This window comes from Canis lupus, chromosome 17 (genome assembly GCF_048164855.1).
Source record: "Canis lupus baileyi chromosome 17, mCanLup2.hap1, whole genome shotgun sequence".
NCBI lineage: Eukaryota > Metazoa > Chordata > Mammalia > Carnivora > Canidae > Canis > Canis lupus.
Window position 1 is genome coordinate 14967501 of NC_132854.1, and position 25852 is coordinate 14993352.

The window sequence follows — 25852 nt, forward strand, 5'->3', positions numbered from 1 at the left end:
AAGCAGGCTCCATGCACCGGGAGCCCGATGTGGAATTCGATCCCGGGTCTCCGGGATCGCGCCCTGGGCCAAAGGCAGGCGCCAAACCGCTGCGCCACCCAGGGATCCCTGTTCTTTCTTTCCTATGTGGGCCCCACTGCTTGGATACAAAACCAGAACTCAGCAAATATTTCCTCAAATTGAATGATTCACAGACACTGCTGAGAGCATCATTTATAAGTGTTTAAAGATTGTATCAATGATAAGGAAAAGCAGGATGGTTTTTAAAGCAACCATCATTTATGTTAAACTGACAAATTCTACTTACTAACAAATTTGGAAGAAAAGTCATTTATATAAAGCTTGTCTACTGGAGATACTTTAAATTTCTGTTTCTTGGGGCATTAATTGTGACATGGAATATGAACCTTTCTCCTTCCAAAAACTCACACATTGTTTATCTTGTTTATCTAGAATGAGCGACCTTGTTATGAAAGTTGATGCCCTTCTTTCCTCTTTGCCTAGTCATGACTCTCGCTCTGATATCACATTTCTTAGAGAGAATCACAGGTAAGAACATAATAGTGTCTGCATTTTTTCTGTACCTGCATCCCATATTCAATCATGGTTTCCATTTGTATTTATAATGTAGCAAAAATTAAAGTAGAATTAAAAATTGTTAGAGAAGAAATGTATTTGACAACATTAGGAAAAGAAATTCCAGTTAATTGTGTATTCTAGTAAATAAAAGATGATGTATCTAGAATCTGAAGCTTGAAGTAAATTCTATCTAGTATGATTTGTGCTATTTTTTCCTCAAGATCATTTGGAATTTTTGCAGTATCTTGGAATTATCATTATATATCATGCCTTTATATTTTCAGTGTTCAAAAGGTTCAGTTACTAAAGAATTCTGATTAATAAAATGTAGACACGGAGGTACCTGGCTGGCTCATTTGGAAGAACATGAGACTCCTGATCTCACAGTTGTGAGTTCAAGCTCCACATTGGGTGTAGAGATTACTTAAATGAATAAATTAATAAAATAAGGCATAGGCATGTACAAAAGCATGTTCCAAGATGTGTTCAATGGAACACTACTCTGAGGTGTTCACATACATTTTGAGGGGAAAACTGTTCTCTGCCAAGTTTAAAGAACACTGCGTTCTTGGGGAGGGTTAGGGGAGAGATTTTTCAGAATGCATCAATATATTAATAGTTATGAGATGTGATATACTTAATGGTGAAAGAAAAGGTCATTTTTGGTTAATTCAGCAATTGGGCATCTTATTTATCCATGGAACCCTTTTTGGTTAAAAAATTATTTCGTGAAGATTAGATTTCTGAAGGCAGCCATCAGAGGAATACTGTTTTAGGATAATAAGCTAGTGTGTAATTTCACTATATTACACAGTTCCTCTAAGATATTAGAAATGAAATTCACCAAGCTCTGTCTACATACATACAATTACCTGTGTCCCCAGAAGGGAACCTTTTCTGTTGTTTTTAATTAAGGACCTCATAGAATTGGGTGAAAAATAGACCTTATATAATTACACTACAGGCATGTTTTATTATATGATCTTTTTCTAATCACCACTCCTATAAAACTCAATTGAGACAAACACAGATTCGAAATGGCTGACACTTCTTGTAAGTTTTCTGGTTTTATGGTAGATGCAGTCTTATGTTGCTCATGTGTACTACTGGACAGTAACACAGGCTTCAGCTGTAGGAAATCTGTCTCTCGAGAGGTCTTCAGGCACGTGCAGTAGCAAGCCCAGGGAAGGTTACTTCCTAAAGAAAACATTGTTGGAAAGGAAGTTTTATTGTTTTCAGATAACTGAGACTCAGCAGTTTTAAGTATTTTTAAATGCATCTACTGGAACTCTTCTTACAAACTTATTTGACTTCTGAATACCAAGTGCTGAAATAATTTAACACAGATTACTCAGAACCATCATTGTAAACATTAGTCACCAGACTGTGCGATTATGCTATATATACATATAGCATTTTGATATATTTGGAACTTATGCACTCTCATGTTAAATGTCTGAAAAACTTGATCTTTTACAGTTTATTGGCTATTAGTCTCAACTTTCTTTCTCTACCTTACACATCTGTCAATGTAGCTGCTGCTTTGAAGCCTACTGCCTTATTTTATATAGATGGAAGAGTATGATGTGACTCTGTGATAGTGGTCTGCAGTTCTTCAACTTTCTCAGTTATTTCTGGGGAATTACTATAAATATTTATAAATGGGTATGTGACATGTATGTATTGCTGTGCCTCTCTGTTTAGACAGTAATACATACTCATTGAATGCCCACCTTCTGAAACATGCAGAGTCCATAATTTGCCTTTTTCTGAGTTCATATATATAGTTTAGACATTTAACTTTTTTTTCCTATGTGTTTGTTTACCCATGTTGATATATTTATCAAGGTCAGCATTGGTTGTGTGGCAAAGCATGAACTTTCTTATCGAAAACACCCAGTCTTTGAATGCCAGTCTGTCATAGCCCTGTGACCTTTCATTGCTTCAGTTTCTTAAATCTGTAAAGTATATATGTTGATTTCTACCCTTCAGGGGTTTTATTAGACTCATACCTGCTTCCCTGGATATAATAGATATTTAATGCATTCCAGCTATTACGTGTATTTGTTACACAAATAATGAAACTTGGAAATAGGAGAAACAAGATTGGACCTGAAAGTTAAACCATAAAATCAACTCACATTATTTTGGGGAGAGATATGAATACCCACCTTAAAATGAGGATTGAGGCCAGCAAAACTTAATGATAATCTGTTGAAGGTATTAATTTAATGAAGGAAGAATGACTTTGTTGGATTTGATTTGTGTTGGAACCATAGGAAAAGTAGAGAGGGGCACATTAGCAATGATGGACTGTAAAATGAGGACTCAGCTGTAGAGATGCTGTTAATGTGTGTGTGCATGTGAGCACATGTGCACGTGTGTGAGCATGTGTGCAAGTGTGCGTGCATGTGGGCATGTACTCATGCACAGGCATATGCATGTGGGGGTGTGTAGATGAAAACTTATTTACCTACAAAGGAATTATAGGGTTTGCCCTTTCACAGGTGCGGGAGATGGTGAAGCAATCCCTCTAAGGCTATTGATTCTAGAGGTTGGAGCTCACGGGGAGGCAGATAGGAAGGAAAGGAGGTTGTAAGTGGGGTGGCCTGCCTTTCTGCCTGTCATGACACACCCCAAATTTAACTGTAACTTTCACAGTTAACAAATGAAAATAAATGAGTGGTTCAGGTGAAATGTAACTGTTTTTAGGAGAGGGAGGACACAGAAATTCCTCTGAGAAATCTTCACAGTGGGGGTACTATAGAACAAATAGTGTCTTCAGTGACATCTTTAAAATAGAGGGTTTGGGACGCCTGGGTGGCTCAGCGGTTGAGCGTCCACCTTCGGCCCAGGGTGTGATCCCGGAGTCCTGGGATCGAGTCCTGCATCAGGCTCCTTGTGAGGAGACTGCTTCTCCCTCTGCCTATGTCTCTGCCTCTCTCTCTCTATGTGTCTCTCATGAATAAATAAAATCCTTTTTAAAAAAAAGTTTAATAAAATAGAGGGTTTGACCTGTCTTTATACAAAAACTGAAAGTTCAGTAAAACAGCTCTGCATGGAATGGATAGGATATTGGCTGAGTAGCAGCCTCACAGTGCTGTGGCCTGTTTGAAATATGCTTAGTTTATCTGTAAGACCTGACAGACTATATATACCTCCAGCTGTCCTTCCTGGCTTTCTCTGACTTAAGCTTTCAATAATTATAGCCTGTCAGTGTACTTGACATCATTCTTCCTGGCAAATGGTATGAAATATAGCAATGGTTTCTTGACAACTGAATACAAATCCATTGCCTTAAAAAGGTGGTGTAGGTGGACTTAGCATCTCTTTGTTAATATTGTATGAAGAAAGAGACATTCTACTCCATTCTTAGATGAATGAGTCCATGTAATACCTACTAATAGGCTCAGGATTCTGCTCAGAAAGTTGTCATGAGTCTTTACCAATGCATGTAGAAATAGATGATGGGGACTGTGGGATTCGGATACATACAACCTCACGGATATGGCAGTGATTTGTAAAATTTTCACCAAGATAACTAATACAATTAACCATCGTACATAGGCTCTCTAATTTTAAAACATCTGATTTGTAGTCCTTATATCTAGCAGTAGTTATCAGCACAATCTGTTGTCTGTCATTACTATTTTAACAAAATTAAACCGTGTCAACTGCATATGAAATAAAATGTCTTTCATTTCTTTCTCAGAGGACTCATATTTGAAGTGACTTTTACATTAGCTTTTATTGCTGAGAAATTAATCCCTTCACTGCAAAAAGTCTAGATATTTATAGTCTTCCTGCACTAAAGAAGACTAATGTCCCTGTAATTTTACAGGTATACATTTTGATTTGGTAATCTTTTAATCTTTTTCCTTTTGTAATATGCAAAATATTTAATTCATCTTGAAAAACTGACTTCTGTATTACATCATTAAAACAGTAATTCAGTTGGAATATTTTGTATTTTTAGTCAAATATATTTTTAACTTTTGATTATATTAAATGCAGAATTTATCATCTTCCACTGGCCTTTTCTGTGCTTTTACTAATTTCCCTAACATTTTCCCAAAGATTAGTCCATCTTAACTTAGAATTTAGTTCAGTGAAAGACAAAAGAGAGGACTGAGGGGAGGAGGTCAGGAGAAGGTGACTGGGGTCGAAACTAAGTGTGGGAAGTTTGAGCTTTTTCCCCCCTGACCTTTCCTGTTACATAATATGTTGGGATTTTTAAAATACTAAATGTAATAAAACTACTGAACAGTTAATTTTATTCTCAAATCTGAGAAAATATATTCATCTAACACAAAAGTTAGATGGCTTTATTTTTAGTATTGGATATGTGAGAATTTGGGGGTTTGAAATTAGAATTTTCTCTGTAAGAATATTCTTTGAAGATATTTTAAAAATTACTCATTCATAAGTTCTTACTTTCATTTCTCTGATTCTTTCCAGTTTTGTAATTTATTGAACACAAACATTAGACTTTTAAATTTGCATTTTCCAGAGTGACGACACCAGCTTGCATTCCCACCAACAGTGCAAGAGTGTTCTCCTTTCTCCACATCCTTGCCAACATCTGTTATTTCTTATGTTGTTAATTTTAGCCATTCTAACAGATGTGAGGTGGTATCTCATTAGTTTTGATTTGTAAGTGGTATGTATATATAAATATACATATATTTGGTATGTTATATATTATATATATGGCATATATATTCCGTTGTGTATGTATAAACACATATATACACAATGGAATATAACTCAGCCATAAAAAAGAATGGAATCTTGCCATTTGCAATGATGTGGATTGAGCTAAGTGAAAAAAGTTAGTCAGAGAAAGACAAATACCATATGATTTCATTCATATGTGGAATTTAAGAAACAAAACAGAGGATCATAGGGAAGAAAAAAAGGAAAACAAAGAAACAGACTCTAAATTCTAGAGAACACACTGATGGTTACCAGAGTGGAGGTGGGGCTAGGTGGCTTCAATAGGTGTTGGGGATTAAGGAGGTCACTTGTGATGAGCACCAGGTGTTGTATGGAACTGTTGAATCACTCAACTCTATACCTGAAACTAATATTACACTATATGTTAACTAACTGGAATTAAATAAAAACTTGGAATTAAGAATAAATTAATTTACACTTTCATCTGTGAAATAACCAGGATTTTTTTTTATTGCAATGAGAAATAAAGTGATTTTTTTTAAAGAAAGCAATATATAAGAATGCGTATAGCTGAGGGGCGCCTTGCTGGCTCAGTGAATGAAGCATGTAACTCTTGATCTCAGAGTGTGAGTTCAAGCCCCATGTTGGGTATGGAGATTACTTAAAAAAAATCTTAACAAAAAGAATGTATATAACTGAGATTAAGATTTATGAATAATTAAATAAATTTAACTGATCATCTTTCATCTTACTTTCTATTTTCCTAGCATTATAACGATAAATCCTGAAGAGAATGACATGTTTTTTGATGTCATTGCTATTGTTGATCCATTGACAAGAGAAGCACAGAAGATGGCACAATTATTAATTGTAAGATAATATTTTTAGTATATATTTTACATATATATCATTTTATTATATACTTTCATTTTGAAATGTATAATTAATCTTTCAGGCCTGTTTTTAAGTATAGTATTTGTGCTCTTGATGCTTTATTCTGTACAGCTTTTAATTAGCATGTCATGTTCCAATGTAGAAAATGAAATGGTGGAGCTATGTATGGAGTGTTATGGTGGTCCCAGCATTAGGTGTTGCTGTGGGCTTGATTAGTGTCCTGTGCTTCCCCTGAAATTCATGTGTCAAGGCTCTAACCCCTACTGTGACTATATTTGGAAATGAAGCCTTTTAGGGGGTAATTAAGGTTAAATGAGGTTTTATGGCTTGATCCCTAATAGGATTTATGGGCTTACAGAAGAGGAAGAGAGAAGGAACCTTTCTCTCTCCACACAAAGAAGAGATTGTGTGAGCACAATGCAACATGGTGGCTGCCTACAAGCCAGGAAAAAAGTGCCCACTAGAAGCTGAATCAGCCAGCATCTTGATTTAAATAAACAAATTTCTATTCCTTAAGCCACCCAGTCTGTGGTATTTTGTGACAGCATTTTGAGTTGATTCATCCTTATTCCCACCCTCATCCTGTCTTTTTTTTTTATAATTTTTTTAAATTTTTATTTATTTATGATAGTCACAGAGAGAGAGAGAGAGGCAGAGACACAGGCAGAGGGAGAAGCAGGCTCCATGCACCGGGAGCCCAATGTGGGACTCGATCCTGGGTCTCCAGGATCACGCCCTGGGCCAAAGGCAGGCGCCAAACCGCTGTGCCACCCAGGGATCCCCCCTCATCCTGTCTTGAGTGCTGAAGAATGGCTTCTGGAGAAGCCAATGATCTAATAAGTAACAATTGCCAAAGAAGTGAAGGCTGTGTTCAGGAAGCCTGGCCAAAGTAACGATACCTTCAAGACTGAAGTTTATTTCTTTCGTCTCAGTCCAAACGTGAGCCGCCTCGAGTGGCTAAGGCAGCTCCACAGCATGAGGACGCAGACAACTTTTGTCGGTTCAGTCATCCTCGTGAAGCACCTCCCGTCTCAGAGTCTGAGATCACTAGTCAGGCTCCTCTAACGTCCCCTCTCTGTTTCTGCAAGCAGGAAGGAGAGAACAGGCCATATTCCATCCTATCATGTCTCAGGGACCAGAATGGAGCAAGTCATGTGGCTACACCTAGACACAAGGGAGGCCAGAAGCTATGCAGAAAGCTGAACATTCTTTCAGTGAGAGAGCAGAGAGAAGGAACACTAGGAGGGAGCTAACAGCTCTGAGAGGACATTGTGTGCTTTCTCATTGTTCTGAAAACTGGAGAGGTTCACGTGGTGCAGCTCTCAGTGGGTAAATCGTGGAAGCTAGTTATGCTAGAAATCTGTATGTTTTTTCTAATGATATTCAAAATTGTGGGGTACTCCTATTTGAAATTACTCAATGCTTTTTTTTAAAGACACATTTTTTAAAAAGATTTTTATTCATTTATTCACAAGAGACACAGAGAGAGGCAGAGACATAGAGGGAGAAGCAGGCTCCATGCAGGGAGCCTGATGTAAGACTCGATCCTGGGACTCCAGGATTACACCCTGAGCTGAAGGCAGATGCTCAACCGCTGAGCCACCCAGGCATCCCTAAAGACACATTTTTAAAATTTTTCTCAAAAATGGAAACTATTTGTCCTCTGACAGTTGGCCTCACTTTTGGAAACAGGGAATAGTAATTAGGCATTAAGTCTGGTGGAAGATGTAAGGGGTTGGCTGGGCAGTGTGTCTGCCAGGGAAATTTCAACCTGCAATTTCTCTAAAATTAGTTTGCCCTACCAAATCGTACTGGAAAAGGGGATTGTAGATACCTCTTACTATTTGGACAAATAATTTTGAAAAGTCTTTGCCATTTTACTTATTTAGTGTATAACCAGGCAAACAATTCCATAGTTGGTTTACTTGCCCCCATCCTTTCTTTTAACATTTGTACACCTTTAAATTTGAACATCTTGAGACACACTATTTAAATTATTCTTTTTTTTTTTTCTTTTTTTTTTTTTTTAAATTATTCTTAATCTAAATAGGAATTATACCTGTAAGGAGTGGAGCTAGTATGATACATTTTAGTGTACAAATACCCTGTTTTTACAGTCATTCAGAAAAAAAAAAACATTGCTTACTTCTGAAGTTTTTATGTAAAGATAGAATTTAGGAATAAGAAATATGAGATTATAGAGAAATATAAAATATGGGATTGGATCCCAGTTTTCATGATTGGAAATAATATGCTTTCTTTCTGAGCACCTCAGCACTTTACACAACTTAGTATTTCTTACTATAAAGAAAATTTATTCTACAAAATAATTTATTAGAAGAAGTAGATAATGTCTCATTTAACACTTGGAAAAAACAGTGGCTTAGCAACCTCCAATGTAGCAAATAATGAGGAATGATAGAATGGGAGTCAGAACTCTTAAATCCTTTGTTCTAATTCCTCCTTAAGCCTGCATCCTTTCTGTTCCACACGCCTATTTTTTCCCTTCTCTCTTTATGTAAGCTATGTCCTTTGTTGTCTAAAATCTCTCGAATCTGCACTGCCTTGCCTTTATAGAGATAGAGACCACCAAAATTAATAATTCTATGTCATCTGCCCCAGGAAAACATAAAGAGAGCATTTCATCCATACATAGCCAGGAACTTCCTACATCTCTACCATTTGGGTATAATTCAGAATGGACGGGGTAACCTCACCATTGTTGCTCTGAAACCACCACATTGTGTTTGCATGTCATGGTTCTAGCAATTACTTTACTTGTTCTTCAATGCTAAGGGAATTTGGATACCATGAAGGAAAGTCACATTAGGCAAATGGGAAGCAGCATAATCCTAAAGCAATGAAATTAGCTATTTGGATTAAAATCTGACCTCTACCATGACTTATGGTGTGATCTTGGGCAAATTATTCCATCTCTCTGCGTCTCAGCTCTGAAGGTGGCTACCACTGAAGGCTGTAGTGAGGATCATGTGAGAAAATGCCATGTGTGAACACAGGTGACTGGTACATAGTAAGTGCCTAATAAATGTGATGGTAAGGTTGCTTAATATCAAATACAGGAATTTTTTTTCTAATAGGTACTTGGCAAGATTATCAACATGAAGATAAAGTTGTTCATGAACTGTAGGGGTAAGCTTTCAGAAGCCCCTTTAAAGAGGTGAGTCTAAGTGAACATAATTTCATTTCAAAAGGTTTATAAATGCTAAGACCAAAAAAACATAGGACCGTAATTACTGGGTCTGAGTTCTTCTTTATAAGATGCTTAATTGAAATAGACCAGAAGATCAAAGATAATGTATTATTAACCTTAATTGATATAAAATTAAAATAACCTAACCAGTAGAATTGATCTAGCCTAATTGCAGAATTTACCTGGATTTATGTTTGTTCATGAGTATTTTTGAAAATGTGATATAGAAATCTAAAAGAGGGAAATAAAGTTGAATTAAACCATTTTTGGTTTAAGCTGTATATTTTTAGTACTTCAGAGTTGAATTATCAAAATGATCTTTATGATACCATCTCATTATTTGGGAATATTGAGATGTAATTAGTGTAGGATAATCTTTCAATAATACAGAAAGTATTTGCATACAGATACTCTACATTAATACTATTCTGTGGAAATAAAGTCTCTCAAGTGGGGACAGAAACTACCCTTCCTCTTCTTTCAGGATCAGAATCGCTGTCATTTTGAGCCACTCGTACTGATAGGGATATACAGTATCCTTCAGGTGTCACAGGGCAGAAAAAAGGCTTGTTAATGTGCTTTTCTTTGTATAGTGTAATTATATAGCTCCAAAAGAATATATGCAAACATAAGACAGAAGAGTTACATTCAGTTAATCCCTTGTTTACTTATTAAATTGTATTTGTTATAAATTGATAAACATACCAGAGATTATTGCCTTGAGCAGATAGTTTAAACCTGGCAAATATTTTTAATATTTGGAAAGCAATAAAGTGGGAAATGTGGAGAATTTAGATGAAAATTTAGGGTATATTCATTCCTTTCCTGAGACTCTTGTCCTTATATCTCATTCACATTATTTTCATACTTCTCATTTATCTTGTGTATTTAAAATTTTATCACATCCTTCTAAATTTGATCAAAAGCTCACATTGTATTTTAGCTACTAATCAAAAGGTCAGCTCCATGGGTAGAGAATCTTTATTCATACAAGTAGACATCTTCTCCTGAGTATCTCTATAAAGCGTTGGGTTATATAATAAAGAATAGGAATATTGAACATAAGCGTAATCAGGAAGGAGAGAACTTGACACCCTCCAGGGTGAAATGACCCTTAATGTACCAGACAGATGCTTTGAGTGCTTGATGATGCTGCACAGCACAAAGTCTGTGATCCTGGTATGGGACTGGGGGCTCAGGCCAGTATTTACACCATAGCATATATCAGGCGAACAAGAGAACACATTGGCCCTTTACTTGTGGAGTACTGCCCCATCCATCCTTCTCAGAGGTGGCGGAGGCTATGGGCAGTTTCCTCCTGCACCACTCCTCTCCTGTGTCCCAGCCTCCCCATGGGACAGCCCTAGCGGGAGCTGGCCACCCTCCTACTAAGTCCTCCTGTCCTGTTTGAGCCCATACTTTCCCACTCATCCTGAGCCTGCCTTTGTCAAGTAGTCCCTCTGTTTCGGGTCTTTAACCTCTCTGCCAGCCCTTATCTCTGTCCTGAGAGTTTTACTCAAAAAGAAATAAACTGGTCTCTTAATTTCCTTTCCACTGGAGCCCAGACGTTCTCTCCTCTTCTGTATTCTTGCTCTTCTTAGCATCTTCACAGAATGGTCATATCCCAGTTCATCTCTCATTCACTGCACCTCCCCCTGCAGCCTGCCCTTAACTTCCTCTGTGCTGCCACATTGTTCTTACTGAGTCACAAAGACATAGCTGTTGGCAGCATCCTTGGAATACTTCTTTCTTAATGACATTTCCACCGCATGGACAGTACTGAGTATTGGTTTTGTACCTTCTTGGCGGCTGTGTTCTCTCCTGTGCTGCCTCTTCATCACTCTGCCTGCCTGCAGGAGGCAACTTTGGGCGTGGCTGCCTGTGATCACTGCCTCCTGGGATTCCTCTACTTTGTAGATCCTCCCCCAGGCCTAGGCTGCACCTAGTGGTTTGTTTCCCACCGAAAGCTTGGGGGCAGTTGTAATCGAATGTCCCTCCTGCAGCTACTACGTTATCAGACTGTGACTTCTGTCTCCAGGCATCCTCCAGCTCTTACTCTTGTGTGCTTCTGTGACCTAGTGTGCTGGAGGGGCCCTTGTGGCAAGGAATTGAGGGCAGTGTGCGGCCAGCTGCCAGTTAGCAGCTGCAGTCCATTTTCATTTCCCACCGCCCTAGAGAGAACTGCACGAGCCTAGACATGGGCCTCTCCCAGGGCAGCCTGAGGAGGGCTGCAGCGCAGCTGGCACGGTAACTGCTGTCTCCAAATACTGAAATTCCCTATTCTTCATAATAAAACTAATTCCTCACTGGGGGAAAAGGAAAAAATACACTAAAACTTGTAGGTACTGCTAAAATTCTATAAATAAGCAACTGTTTTCAACTCAGTACTTTTTGTTTTAAACTGAACTCTTACCAGAATTTTAAGTTGCCTGAATTTAATTGCTTTCTGGTTATCATTTCTCTTCATATGATTAGCGGTGCTAAGATGCAATAAAATGGCTGAAAAATGGACCATGGTTAAATCTAAAGAAGGATCAGTGAGCAAATACAAATCATAAACTAGCAGAACCTACACAAATCTGTATATATTAAAGCCATTCTAATCATATTCATTAAGAAATAACAAGGATGTATAATATATATAATCTTATAATAGATGATAATGTAAACAAAATAGTTGTCTACCATTTATAAGCATTAAGTCTTCTGCAATATAGTGTTTTTGTTTTTTTAACTTGAGACTTTTTGGTCATGTTTTTAAGCCATTTTCAGTTTTTAAATATTTTAAACAGACAAAATCTCAATTTTGGTCACAGTATGTATGTTTGTTTATGTTCTGTTGACAGCTTTTATCGTTTTGTTCTGGAACCAGAATTGGTGTTAGCAGCTGATGGCATTACTGGGCCCGTAGCAAAATTCTCAGACATCCCTGAAGCGCCCCTTCTCACCCTCAACATGATTACTCCTGAAGGCTGGTTGGTTGAAACAGTGTACAGCAACTGTGACCTTGATAATATTCATCTCAAGGACGTAAGTGGTTGTGTAAGGTTCTGTCCAGAAAGAGGAGCAGGGTGTAAACTCTTACCAGCCCCTGTAATTGTAGCAAGAGAGGGATCGTGCTGGGGCGGCTCCCAGAATTTTCTTCCTTATGATTCTAGGTCCCGAGCCAGTCTTTCCTTTGATTTCTGAGTTTTCCTAAGTTCCAGTTCAGCTTTTTGAGTTTCCAGGTTCCTAGATGCTCCCACCTACTTTGTTGCTTCAGCCCCTCGTTCACAGGCGCTCCTCTAAGGTGAATAATATAGAAAATACCTCGGTAACTTAGGATGACACCATGACTTACTTGTTTCTCCCCTCAGGTTTTGTTTTCACTCTGAAAGGCACAGTTTCATCTGAAACTCTGTTTTGCCCCACAGCTCATGGCCCGAGAAAGCAACCCCAACAGGTAGAAAGCAAGAGACAATGCTCACTCAAAGCTGCAGGCTAGGTATGCTGCTCTCCCTACTTGCCCCTAATCCACTTCTCTTCATCCCCTTCTCTTCATCCCCATCTCCCCTCTCCTCCATCTCCCCTCCACCCCACCCCCATTCCATCCCCATCTCCCCTACACCCTCACTGCCATTCCCATCCCCACCCCCACATCTTCTCCATTCCACCCCATCCCTACCCACTCCATCCCTACACCCAAACCCCTCCACCCCCACCCTCCTTTCACCCCACCCCTCCTCCACCTGCTCCCCCTTCCATCCCCACCCCCACTCCACTCCCACCTCCCCTCCACCCTCTCCACCCCCACTCCCTTCCATTCCCACCCCCTCCCATCCCCACCTGTTGATCCTCCTTCACCTTCACCTCCTGCCTGCTGCATTCAGCCTGCCCAAAAAAGGAGAGGAGACTGTTAAAATATACTGAGTCTTTCAAAACACTGTGTTCAGAAACCACAAAAATCAGAAGCATTTTAGAAGAGCTTCCTTAGAGAACAGGTATCCAGAAAAGGGAGCAAACCCCTCCTCCTCAATGTCTTCCTTTTGCCTGGTTCCTCTTTGTTCTGACCTGTTTCCAGCTCTGAATGTGACAGCTTCTCAAAGCTATTGCCTTGACCTAGGCACAGACAGTTTACTGCTGATTATTTGGTGAAGATTGTTCATCAAATATGTTTCTCACCTTAACTTTGTCTAAAGATTTTCCTTCCAGGCAGGTTTCTTCAAATCCACTCTTGAGTAGATCCTGTGGTCTCTTATCACTTCCCTGGAACTCACCCACTGAGGCTGCCAGTTTAGACACCCAGAAAAGGCCCTAACTGAGCCTTAGCCATCACCAGAAACCAGCCCTTCACATCTAGGGAAGGAATGGAAAGGCAGCAAAATAATACAATCCAGGAGGGAAAATTCAGAAATGAACTTGGCAAAAAGTAGAAAATAGTCCCCTTTTCTCTGTGATCAAGGGTCTACTGGATTCCTCATTCAGAGAATTCAGTGACCTATACCAATGAGATAAATTTACAGACTCTGACCAAAATGTAAGAAGCATGTGGTGGGAGAACTAACACAGCTTAGAAAAGATGTAAATTGAATCTGTGGTAAAAATTTCACCAGCTATTAACTAATGGAGATTAACTATTATCGTGAGTAGCAGGTACATCAGTGTCTTTTTAGAAGCTGTTTATGTATTTATTTAAATAATCACACCCAGCTTGGGCCTGGAGCCCACAATCCCGAGAGCAAGAGTTGCATGCTCTACCAACTGAGCCAGCCAGGTACCCCTAGATGCTATTTAAATGAACAGTAGTTCTATTTATTTGAGAAGACTAAAGGGAATTTTTTCTGTTTTCATAGATTATATGAATACACAGAAGGAAATTATAAATTCTCCAGCTGTAAAAGTTAACTACTTCTAAGGCTCTTCTCTTCCACTACATTCTGTACATAGAATATTACTGGCAACAATCCTAGAAGAATATGAAATAACAAAGTAGAGACACTTGCTGGAGTAGAAGGAAGGATTTGTAGGTAAAAAGGAAAGTGCACACTGGCAAAAATGAGGCTGGTAAAGAGAGATTTGTGACACACACTGGCTCAGCGTACTCCTTGCCGTGTCTAATCCCTGGATATTACATAAAGACCTAAAACATTTTGAGAAAAACCCTCCTTCACCACAACTTTGTTCACGTGGTTTATGGCACAGCCAGCATTATTGCCAGTACTACAAGATTTTTTCCTTTGGTGCCTGCAGTTCTTGGTCAAATACATTGAAGAATGAGGAGGCAAACCAGACAGTGGTGGGCAGCAAAGCAAGGTTTATTGAGTGATAGTAAAGCAAGGCTTATTTAGAGATAGTACAAGGCTCCCAAAGAGGGAGGAGAGCTGAAAGGGTTGCCCCTGGAGTTTCTAAGTCTAGGGATTTTTATGGCCTTGTTGGCAGGCTGTTTTAATCTGATTAACCCTTCGTGCAGACTGTCATCCAGTCAGGTTTTTCATCTACCTATCGCATGGGGAAGGGTGGAGGGCTCCTTCCAGGGTGGGTATAAAAACCTTTTAAGGGGTGTTTCCTCTTAGGAGGGGCCCTTGTCCCTGCCTGCCTGCCTTCCAACTATCCTTCATCATCATAATTAAGGGTGACAGAAGTGGTTTATAGGAAAGCTTAGACAGAAGCAGTCCCTTTTACCTGGAGTTGAGAAGTGGTTCTTCTCAGAACTTGTTATTAGGACTGCATCCAGAGACTATTCAGTTGTGTTCAGTTACAGCCTTTATCTGAAAGGTATCAGAACACCTGAAACAGTAGTGGATGTTTGTTTACCAGGAAAGAGGAAGTGAGGAAGAAAAGTTTGCTGAAGGACAATAGGATGTGGCTATGCCAGAGAAAAATTCACAGGAAAATGTACTAGCTGCTTCTGAAATAGCAATACGGTAGACCCTTGAACATGAGGGTCAGCACATGTTGAAAATCCACTTGTAACTTTTGACACCCCCCCCCCCCCGCAACACTTAACTACTGATAGCCTACTGTTGACAAGAAGCCTTACGGGTAACATAAGCAGGGACTCCTTGGTGGTTCAGTTGTTGAGCATCTGCCTTCCGCTCAGGGGCATGATGCTGGAATCCTGGGATTGAGTCCCACATCGGGCTCCCTGCATGGACCCTGTTTCTCCCTCTGCCTGTGTCTCTGCCTCTCTCTCTGTGCCTCTCATGAATAAATAAATAAAATCTTAAAAAAAAAAAAAAACCATAAGCAGTCAGTCAATACAATTCTATGTTACATTCATTATATATTGTACTCTTAATAAATTAATTTTTTAATTCCTAAGTAAGCTGGAGAAGAGAAAATGTGATAAAAGTCATAAAGGAGAGAAAATACATTTATTAAACTCCACATAAAAGTGGGCCCACGCAGTTCAAACGCAAGTTGTTCAAGGGTCAGCTGTAATTTAAACACCTGTTACCAATGCAATTGTTAAAGAATTCCTATTTTACTACCATAGATAATTGTCAATAAGCCCAAGTGATAATCTTTATAATTAAGCTTATACTTATTTTATTTTATTTTTTTAAGATTTTATTTATCCACTCATGAGAGACACAGAGAGAGGGAGAGAAATAGAGACACAGGCAGAGGGAAAAGCAGGCGCCATGCAAGGAGCCCAATGCGGAACTCGATCCCTGGACCCCAGGATGATGCCCCGGGCCAAAGACAGGTGCCAAACCACTGAGCCGCCCAGGGATCCCAGCTTATACTTCTTTTAAAGGAAGGGGTTAACTTCCTTACTATTTAGCCACAGAACAATACAATAAACGCTTCTATTAATAATATTAATATGCACCCAAAGTTATATTTGAAAGATATTAAAATCGTGTCTCATATCAACAGTTAATACTTAGAAGCAGATAAGTAAATATATAAAGGAGCTGTCACAAAATATCACAAATTCCTATCCTTGCAAAAACAAACCCTGATAAGAACAAATTTAACTTAAATTACCTTTATGAAATTATTAATGAACTTCAAATATTCACTAGAAAGAACTCTTTGAAAAATAAATTGGCTACTTTTGGTGTTGTGGTTTAAGTAAGTCCACAGGATTGTTGTCTGCTATATGACTATAGGGACAAGAGAAAGTTTTACATTAGTATGAAATAAAGGTATTATTAGTCACAACATGATTGAACATATTTGGACTCTGCCCTGATATCTGATTCATAGAGAAAAACATTTAAGCTTCATGACTATTGTGGAGTTCAGTTCCCATGTCTATAAAATAAAGGAATTGAACTTAGAGAAGGTCTACAATTTTTTTCTGACTTACAATATTCTCACATTGAGACTGTGTCATGTGAAAGTTCCATCCACACATGGTGCTGTGAGGACTGGGGACACAATTAGTGAAGTATATGAAGTTCATTGCTACACTAGTAATAGCTCAGCAACTGACTCAGAATCCAAATAATGTCGAAACAAACACTATTTCCCATTCTTAAGAACTAGACTCAGAAATGCTGTAGACAAGTAGTATTATTTCTGTGGATTACAAAGAAAAGCAGCTATACAATAGAAAATATTTTCAAATATTTTGTATCCTAAACCCATTTAAAAAGTGTCAGAAGCTTATAATGAAATAAGATATAGATAGCATAGCTATCTTATCTGCTCAACAAAATTACCAAACTATGTAAGTATCACTTACCATTTGATTTATTCTTGTGTTTATGTTTTTCAGTGTTATCCCTACAATATTTATTATAACATTTGCAATAGAGGAAAACCTGGAAACAATTGGACTGTCTAGCCATTTAGAAGGATGTTTGTAGAAATAGACATGTTCATAGAAAACTATATATATATATATATATATATATTTTAGAAAACTATATTTAATGAAAATGCAGGTTATACTTTTTTGTTTTTAAGACTCTATTTGTCAGCACAAGCAGAGGGAGTGGCAGGCAGAGGGAGAAGCAGACTCTCTGCTGAGCAAGGAGCCTGATGACAGGACTTGATACCAGGACCCTGGTATCATGACCTGAGTCAAAGGCAGAGGCTTAACCAACTGAGCCACCCAAGCATCCTTACTGGATACACTTTCTTAGAAAAAAATTTATGGAAAAGATAAAGAGAAATCAGTGTTGGTATGTATTAGGAATGTTTAGTCTGTAGGTGATTTCTATTTTTTTCTCTTTTCCATTTGCTAAATTTTTTGGTGAATGTATGTTGAGTGCAAAACAATGAAACATTAGTTTTTTTTTTTTTTTTAATAACAAGAAAGGTGATGAATGATATGATAAGTTGACGGTCTTGCCAGATCCAAAGGAGCTAGCTCTAGGTCAACAGCCAGTGGAGCAGATTCTTTGAGGAGTTTCCCATCTCACTCGGCCTTGAAGAGATCTTCAAATACTACAATTTTATGACCTCTTGCTTGCTTGTGATACTCGTGCATATATCATGAAGTTAGAGTAGAGCTGATGTCATGGGAAAGGAAAAAAAAACTCATCATGAGTTTTGGTCTTTAAGAAATTGATTCAACTATTAAGTCACTCAAAAAAGACAGACTTGAAGTTGCCCCCACAATACATGGGCTAATATTAAGATAATTATGTTTATTTATTACAGAATTTGTGTTATGAGAGTTACTAATACCAAACACAATGACATTTTCCCATAGATTGAGAGAACTGTTACAGCAGAATATGAACTAGAATATCTACTACTTGAAGGACATTGCTTTGATACAATGACAGAACAACCTCCTCGAGGTCTGCAGTTTACACTAGGCACAAAAAATAATCCTGTTGTGGTTGATACAATAGTAATGGCCAATCTCGTAAGTATTAGAAATACTTTATCAGTTGTATTTCATTACATGTTTTGGTAAAATCCTCTTAAGTATTCCTAATAATAAAGCAAAATAGATTTTATCCTGCTATTGCTGAACAGCTCCCAGAAAACAAAGTTGAATCCTTAAATAAGGTAATTAACTAAAACAAAAATGAAGGGAATCATACTTTCATGATGTATTATTCAGGTTATTGCAAAACTTCCTCTTTGGAATTCATTTATAGAGTTTACTCACTCTGGTTAGTAAACACCCTCGTATTATCTTTTTTGAACAATTGGATGTTTAGTCCTATAACTATAATCATATTTTTCTCATCCTAAAAGGGATATTTTCAATTAAAAGCAAACCCAGGTGCTTGGATACTGAAATTACGCCAAGGAAAATCTGAAGATATTTATAAAATAGTTGGGTGAGTTATATTTATCAAATAATTGGGTGAGTTATATAAACCACTTTTAAATTTTTATGTGTAAATTAAGTTTTCAGTGTTTTGGGTGAGAAATGAAAGAGTGATTTATTTTTCCTCTACAAAAATTTAATTTTTATATTTAGAATTCCCAGAAAAATAGAATGTGTCCTTTTAAAGAGTGGGAGTTTGTTTTAGATCTTGTGTGAGTCTAGCTACAGTGTGTGTGACCTGGCTCTACCCTGCTCTTGTTGGACAGTGGATTCAGTGGCTAAAATTACTGATGCCCTTGAGCAACATTTATGATTGAAAAGTCTTGAAAATTTTAAGAAATTTGACACTAGTATATAAGTTAGAACCATCTCTATTTCATAGTGGTAATTGTTGGGCATGGCTGTGCCTTCTGCTTTGGTTTAGCCACCTCAGCTGGGGAATTGGGAGAAAGAGGGAGTGTTAGCATAGTTCCATAATCCCTCAGATTTTCATTTTAGGAAAGTCTTCAGGTGCGTGCTATGAATTTGACTAGACTCAGAATATCTATTAATTTGACCTCTGACCCCTCTTTGACAATTCAACTTTATTGTAAATGTTTTTAACAGTATTCTATGTATTTTTCTATACATAAAATGGTATCAAAAATTATTGGTCAAAGCTGTCATATTTGACCTGTTTATACAGTTTTGAAAATTAGACAATGAGATACATTATGTATAACAAAATAGAAACATTCAAGTCATGCAGGTGACCATCATAGACACATTTTCAGTCTTACAGGTTTAACAACACACTTCAAATTTTGGTATTTGAAAATGGCTGCTGGATATTGAAAAGCTGTTGGACATAGAATTTCTTCAATTGTGATATATAACAACTTATTTTAAAGTCTCGAAAACATTTCATATTTTAATTGTCACTGTAATATATCAAAGACCTATGATAGATTCGGCTTTTGTGATAATCTTGATAGATAGCAAAGATAAGCAATAATTCAATCTTGCTCAGTGATTAGGCAATATTGAATTTAGTGAGTTGCTTTTGTGCAGTTTTAATTTGTATTAAGTTAAAATTGGATAATTTTGAAAATTGTATATTATAGCATATCTTGACTATAGAAACAGCAAATATATATACACAGTGATGTTATGCTTACGTTTATTGCAAATGAATTTATTCTGTTATTTATACCATCATAATTGCATGTCTTTTCTGTAGTTGATTATAAACATTTACATGTTTTTCTGCTTTTAGGCATGAAGAAACTGACTCTGAACCAGACCTGGAAGATGTCATTGTTGTGATAAACAGCTTCAAGAGCAAAATACTGGAAGTACAAGTGTGTGAGGCAGAAACTCTTGTTGTTTGTTCTTAGTATTAAGAATTATCTTTTTTGTCCTTAGCTGATTAATTTTATTTTACAACTCATTTTGCAGTTTTACTACCTAAAATATTTTATTGGAACTCTGACATAAAAGAAAGAAGAGGATTAAGTTCATGAAGAGAAGGAACAACTTTTGTTAAGTTAGGATATGTCTGTTATATCTACTGTATCCATAGCCAGATAATGTTACAAATTAGGCTCAAGAGATGAGATCAGGAACACAGATTGAAAGTTAGCCCTGAAAAGAAAAAATGATGCTTCTTTACTTTACCAAAAAGAAAAAAAGAAATAAAAGAGAAAGAAAAGGAGATTTTAATGATGGTAGATTTACTTCTTTGGATGAACTTAGCACTTACCTACTTAAAACTAGTAAAAATGTTAGGTAAATGTTTTTGAAACATCTTAAAAGCAATGAGGATCTGACAGTAACAAAATAATAAGGATAACAAGGAAATACAAAACCAAAATTAAAGGGAAAATAAGAGCCTAGTGAAGTAAGCAAGCACAGAAGCTTCTCTTGTCCTGAGAATATTTGTCCATCCTGATACACCTGAACTATCATTTTAATTTAACTTGCAGGGTGATGGGGACAGAAAGTAAAACCCTGGACCCATATAAAGTGGGTAATCTGTTAGAAGACCCTCTCTGCAATAAGCTGGCTATAGCTTCAGGGTAAGGATGAACCCTAGTAAATTATTCTACACAGTCTTTTAGCCCAAATTTTTATCGTGCAAGTAGTCCAGGAAACCCTGAGCTTTGATTTTGCACTGAACTAGTTCCAAATTGATGAGATTGTACAGGCATTTGGCAGAAACATCTATATATCTCTGGAGTAAGATTACTGTATCCAAATACATAGAGAAAACCGCAGAAACAACAGAAAGCAGACACAGAAACACTCTCTATATTAGAATTATTGACCAGACTCTGAAACAACTGTGCTTACAATATTTAAAGAAATAAAAGATAAGTTTGAAAATAATTGCAGGGAACAGAAAACTATAGAAGTGTATATCTGATTTTTTTTTAAAGTAGAACTTCTGAAACTGAGTGATACAATAACCCAAATTAAGAATTCAATGGATGACTTTTACATGTCTAAAGAGAGAATTAGTGAATCAGAAAATAGACCAGAAAAGGTATTCTTGATGCAAGAGGGACATTTAAAAAGAGGATAATACAGCAGAGAGCATAAAAGGCATAGAGAATAGAGTGAAAAATGTGAGACTCCAGGACTACACTTAATCTGGCTCTATCACTCTCTAGCTGTGTGACTCTGGATAGATTAGTTAGCTTCTTTCTGTCTCATTTTCCTCATCTATAAATTGTAGTTAATAATGGAACCTACCTTACATGTCTGCTATAAGGATAAAGTAGTTCAGTTTGTAAAATGCTTTATGAGTAGTAAATAATTAAAATCATTTTAAATAGAGTTCCAAATAAAGATGAAAGAATGAGGTAAATGTAACATTGCATGTCAACTATACTCACATTAAAAAAAAAAAAAAGGAAGAGGTGCATCTAATATTTGAAGCACTAATGGCTGAAAATTTTCATGAATTGATGAAAGATACGAGTTTACATATTCAAGAAGTCCAGTGATCCCAAGCAAGAAAATTAAAAGAAAATTCACACCTATACTCTGATAAAACTGCAGAATACCAAACAAAAGAGAAATCTTGAGAGTAATCAGAGGAAAAAGGAAAAATCACCTTCAAAGAGCTATAAGTAGTCTGACTATTGATTTCTCAGCAGTAAGAATGAAGGCCCAGGAGGTACTGGAATGTTATTTAACAGCACTGAATGAAAAAAGGAATGGCAACCTAGAATAATTTACCCTAAAATGATATCTTTCAAGAGGACACATAAAACAAGGTATTTTCAGACAAATGGAAAAAACTTAATTTGCCACCAGCACATTCACACTATAAAAGAAGTTCTTAAAAAGAGGTACCATAGGCAGAAAAAAAAAAATTATCTTGGAAGATTTAAATTTTAAATGAATGAAGAGAGGATAAAATGATAAATTTGTGGATAATTCTATGAACGGTGAATATATAAAACAATAGTAAGTCTTGGGAGGATTTTAAAAATATACAGAATGTAAAAACATAACATTTCATAAATTCATGAGCTGAATTTTTTCACTCTCTGTATTGGTTCTAATTTGACTTGTAACGCTGTAGTACAAAGAAGGTCAAACTCTTTCACCATACCCACCAAATCTTTGAGCGTAATAACCATCCCCTGCCAGAGTCAGACTTTCTGTAGCCCAATCACCTAGGTCCTTCAGTTGGTTTTAATAATACAGTTTTACCTCCTCACTGCCCATCTCTCAGAATTACATAGAAAAGGAGAAGTAAAAAAGATAACATTAAGGATCAGCCCGTGAATAGGAGTTCCACAGAAAAGAACAGAAAATGGAGGATGGGAGGTATTTCACAGATAAGGAGAGAGAAAAATGTTCATGTCAAAAGGATCCACAGGTTAGTATGAGTGAAGAATGGCCCACATGAGACCCTAATAACTCTCAAGGAGAAAAGGCAGGCCACAGCCATAGAATGACCCTCACACTAGCATCAGACTTTTTATTTTCAAGATGGATGTTACAAGACAGCAAAATAAAGTCGTTAGTCTTCAGAGGAAAATTACTTTGAAGCTAGGATCTGTTAGCCAAATTCTTAATCAGACTCAGACGTAATGACAAAGTTATTTTCTGAAGGGTGAAGATTTAGAAAAATTATTTTTAACACCCCTTCTTGAAGGTATTTGTGAGCACAATAAAGACCAAGAAAGAAGTTAGGTATTTCGAGAAATGGTGAGATTAATCTGAAAACCAATGCAAAGAAAGCTTTGAAAGAAATAGGCAGTTAATTGTTGAACTCCAAAGAGAATATCTTCAAGAAGACAAGAATTCCACACAATTAACATGAATAATAAACTGGAACATGTTAGATATGTGGTAGAGAAGAAATTTATCTCATCACAAGAACAAAATAAATGCAATAAAATTCCAAGAAAAAAATGTTTTTTTTTAAAGATTTTATTTATTTATTCATAGAGATGCAGAGAGAGAGAGAGAGAGAGAGAGAGGCAGAGACACAGGCAGAGGGAGAAGCAGGCTCCATGCAGAGAGCCCGACGTGGGACTCGATCCAGGGTCTCCAGGATCATGCCCTGGGCTGCAGGCGGCACCAAACCGCTGCGCCACCAGGGCTGCCCGAAAAAAAATGTTTGTTGGAGGAATGCAAGAAAGCAGAATCCATTTGAAATGTCCAGTTTCCTGCACTTGGCACAGGGGTCACATTACTGTAACTGTACAGATGTAACACAGTGATAGTGGCCTTGCAGACTCTTCAGTGAATGAGATTTACATTGTCACAATAAAGCACTACCTACTGACTTTCAAGCTGTAGAATAAACAGCAAAGTGCCAAAGATACAATGTTCTATCAAAGTAAATATAGGTATTATCTGTATATACAATGCTTAAGTAGAAGTTCAGCTAATGTAAGGTGGGAGGTGGAGGGAAAGGGTAGAAATATTAGTATCCTTATCTTAGAATACAAGAGAAACTAAGTGTTGGAACAAAAAATATATATATTGAAGTATTATTTGAAGCTGTGAAGATACTCGGTAGATAATGATAATGATGTTACTACCAAAGCTTCCAGACAAAGAGAGGAAGAGTGATATAAGGGAAGCTCTACTCCTCTATTCATCACAAAGAATGAAAAGTGTCTAAACTCTGTGATTCCAGATATGCTAGTAGATGACATCTGAAGCTGATAAATCAGTAAATAGAAGCATAAGCACATTATTTGGCAGTCTGGAGGTAATCACCAAAAGAACAAACAACAAGAACTGATCACTGAAACCAGATTGTGCCTGTGATGTTGTACTTGCCTTGTCACTATACCTGTCTTAGATTTATAATAGGGGTCACCCTGCCCCATGTGTTTCACTTTCTAAGCATGCAGCATAATATTTAAAGCCACACAGTTCTAAGATTTTTCTTTACTGTGCTATCTAGGTGCAAAAAAAGCCAGACAAAATTAAGGAGGATATCCTTACCGATAAAGATGAAAAGAAAAAAGGAATGTGGGATTCCATTAAAAGGTAATTACTAGTGAATGTTTTAACATCTGATGATTGATCCATCAGGAATCTAGTATGCAGCAGGCCTGCAGATGGTAAACATCTAAGTGAAGCACAGATCCTCTCCTCTTGAGGGGTGAGATCGACACATAAATGTTAATACAACCAGGATAGGAACTAGAGCTGCAAGACAGCTGAGAGTAAAGTGCTCTGCAAACCACAGGAGAAAAAGACTACATCTAGTAAGGAAGAATCTCTGGAAGGACTCCTTGGAGAAGTGTGTGCTCAAGATGTGTTCTGAAGGAGGGACAGGGTTTCAGAAGTTGGAGATAGAGCAAAGGTATGAAGACAAAAATATTGAGTATGTTCATAGGAACAGAAGTAGCTCAGCTTAGCTGAAACACTGCGACATTGAATGTAATAAGGAGTCTATAAATTAGGTTAGGGTCCAGGAGTAGAGCTGGCTTTGGGCATTCAGGTGACATGGTTTAGAAACCCTTCCTCCATGTCTTAGTTCTAGTCTCTGTGCCTCCTTTATTTTCAAATGAACTTTTATAAGGAAAAGCTTGCCATCTCCAGTGGGAAGAGCTTGCTTCTTTCCATATAGTATGAGCAGAAGTCCCAGGGCTGGCTCATTGTCCAGTTGTTAGCCATTTGTTCCAAACAGAACTGGTCACTGTAATTCTGCATGCTTGGGTCATATGCCTACCTCTAGAGCTGGTGAGAGGGCCTTGTTCCCCCCCCCCCAGACCTCACAGAATGAAACTGGAGGAGGAATGTCCCCCCCCCCCCGACCAAATACCGGGTTATTGTTACTAGAAGTATAAAGGATGTTAGATATGCAAAAACAAAAACTGCTGTAGATCCACATTGTAGGGAACTTGGAAAGTCCATTTTAGAGATCTGAGTTTCATTTGAGTTATGATGGAGAACCACTGATCATTTTTATCAAGGGTGGGGAAATAGAAAGTTTAAGCCAAATAGATTCAACAACCTAGTCAGATTGTATTTTGGCAATCAGAAGCGCTCCCATCATTTGGAATTGTGCCCAGTTTAGGCCTCTTTCTGTAGTTGACTCCCTGTTTGATAAGAATGGTGTTCCTATTCCTTTATGTGCATTGATTGAGAAGGGCTCAAACCCCCTCATTTTGAGATCATTTGGAGGTTAGGTATGTTTGACAGGATAATAAAGCAGAATGTGGCATTTTAAAGCGGGTATCTATCCGTAAGCTTCCATTAAATGCAGAAGATGGAGACAAGAATGAATACAGGTGACCATCACCATTTGCTCACCATTTCTGTACAGAAAGGGTACCAGAAGCAAACCCTGCTGTGTTAGGAAAGGAGAAGACCTGTGTTCAGGAAGGTAGCTCCTCCAGACACATAAGTTTTGTTTATAATATAATGCTTTCACTTTTTAAATCTTAATTGTAATCATAACTTGGGAGTGTCAATCACATTTTTCTTATCTGGGAGATTACAACAAGAAAAGATTTGAAAAATTGTGTCCTAACAGTGTTTAGCAAAATATATCTGTAGTAATTATAAGTTGTTTATGTTTTTCCAAATTTTAGTCATTCCAAATATCCGTGCATATAAAAATGAAAAAGTTAATTCAATGAAATTATTAAATAGGAAGGAAAATTATGCATTATGAATACTCTAAATAAAAGATTCAGTCACTTTTGTGTATGAGATGGGACTTGAGATATTTTCCTATTTTTATTGTGTATTAAATTTAGTATTTAGGAATGTAAGGTTTGCAAATGCATAAAATGAAACTGTCA

At 37.3% G+C, this 25852-nt stretch overlaps 1 protein-coding gene and 2 long non-coding RNA genes across 4 annotated transcripts in view; 1 reads left to right on the forward strand and 2 right to left on the reverse strand.

The window, feature by feature from the left end:
• UGGT2 (UDP-glucose glycoprotein glucosyltransferase 2) overlaps positions 1-25852 on the forward strand; it is a 191763-nt gene that overhangs the window by 133300 nt on the left and 32611 nt on the right. For both annotated transcript variants that reach the window (XM_072782599.1, XM_072782600.1), the window contains exons 24-31: positions 454-549; positions 6024-6126; positions 9249-9328; positions 12208-12391; positions 18012-18170; positions 18509-18594; positions 19840-19924; positions 24001-24086. In XM_072782599.1, the coding sequence (XP_072638700.1) occupies positions 454-549; positions 6024-6126; positions 9249-9328; positions 12208-12391; positions 18012-18170; positions 18509-18594; positions 19840-19924; positions 24001-24086 (879 nt within the window). The remainder of the gene's footprint in view (positions 1-453; positions 550-6023; positions 6127-9248; positions 9329-12207; positions 12392-18011; positions 18171-18508; positions 18595-19839; positions 19925-24000; positions 24087-25852) is intronic.
• On the reverse strand, positions 1525-7578 carry LOC140607926 (uncharacterized). The gene is made up of 2 exons (XR_012009846.1): positions 7050-7578; positions 1525-1776 (listed from the first exon to the last, which is right to left on the reverse strand). It is a non-coding gene; the product is annotated as an uncharacterized lncRNA (long non-coding RNA).
• On the reverse strand, positions 7591-24788 carry LOC140607927 (uncharacterized). Its single transcript, XR_012009847.1, has 2 exons — positions 13187-24788; positions 7591-12645 (listed from the first exon to the last, which is right to left on the reverse strand). It is a non-coding gene; the product is annotated as an uncharacterized lncRNA (long non-coding RNA).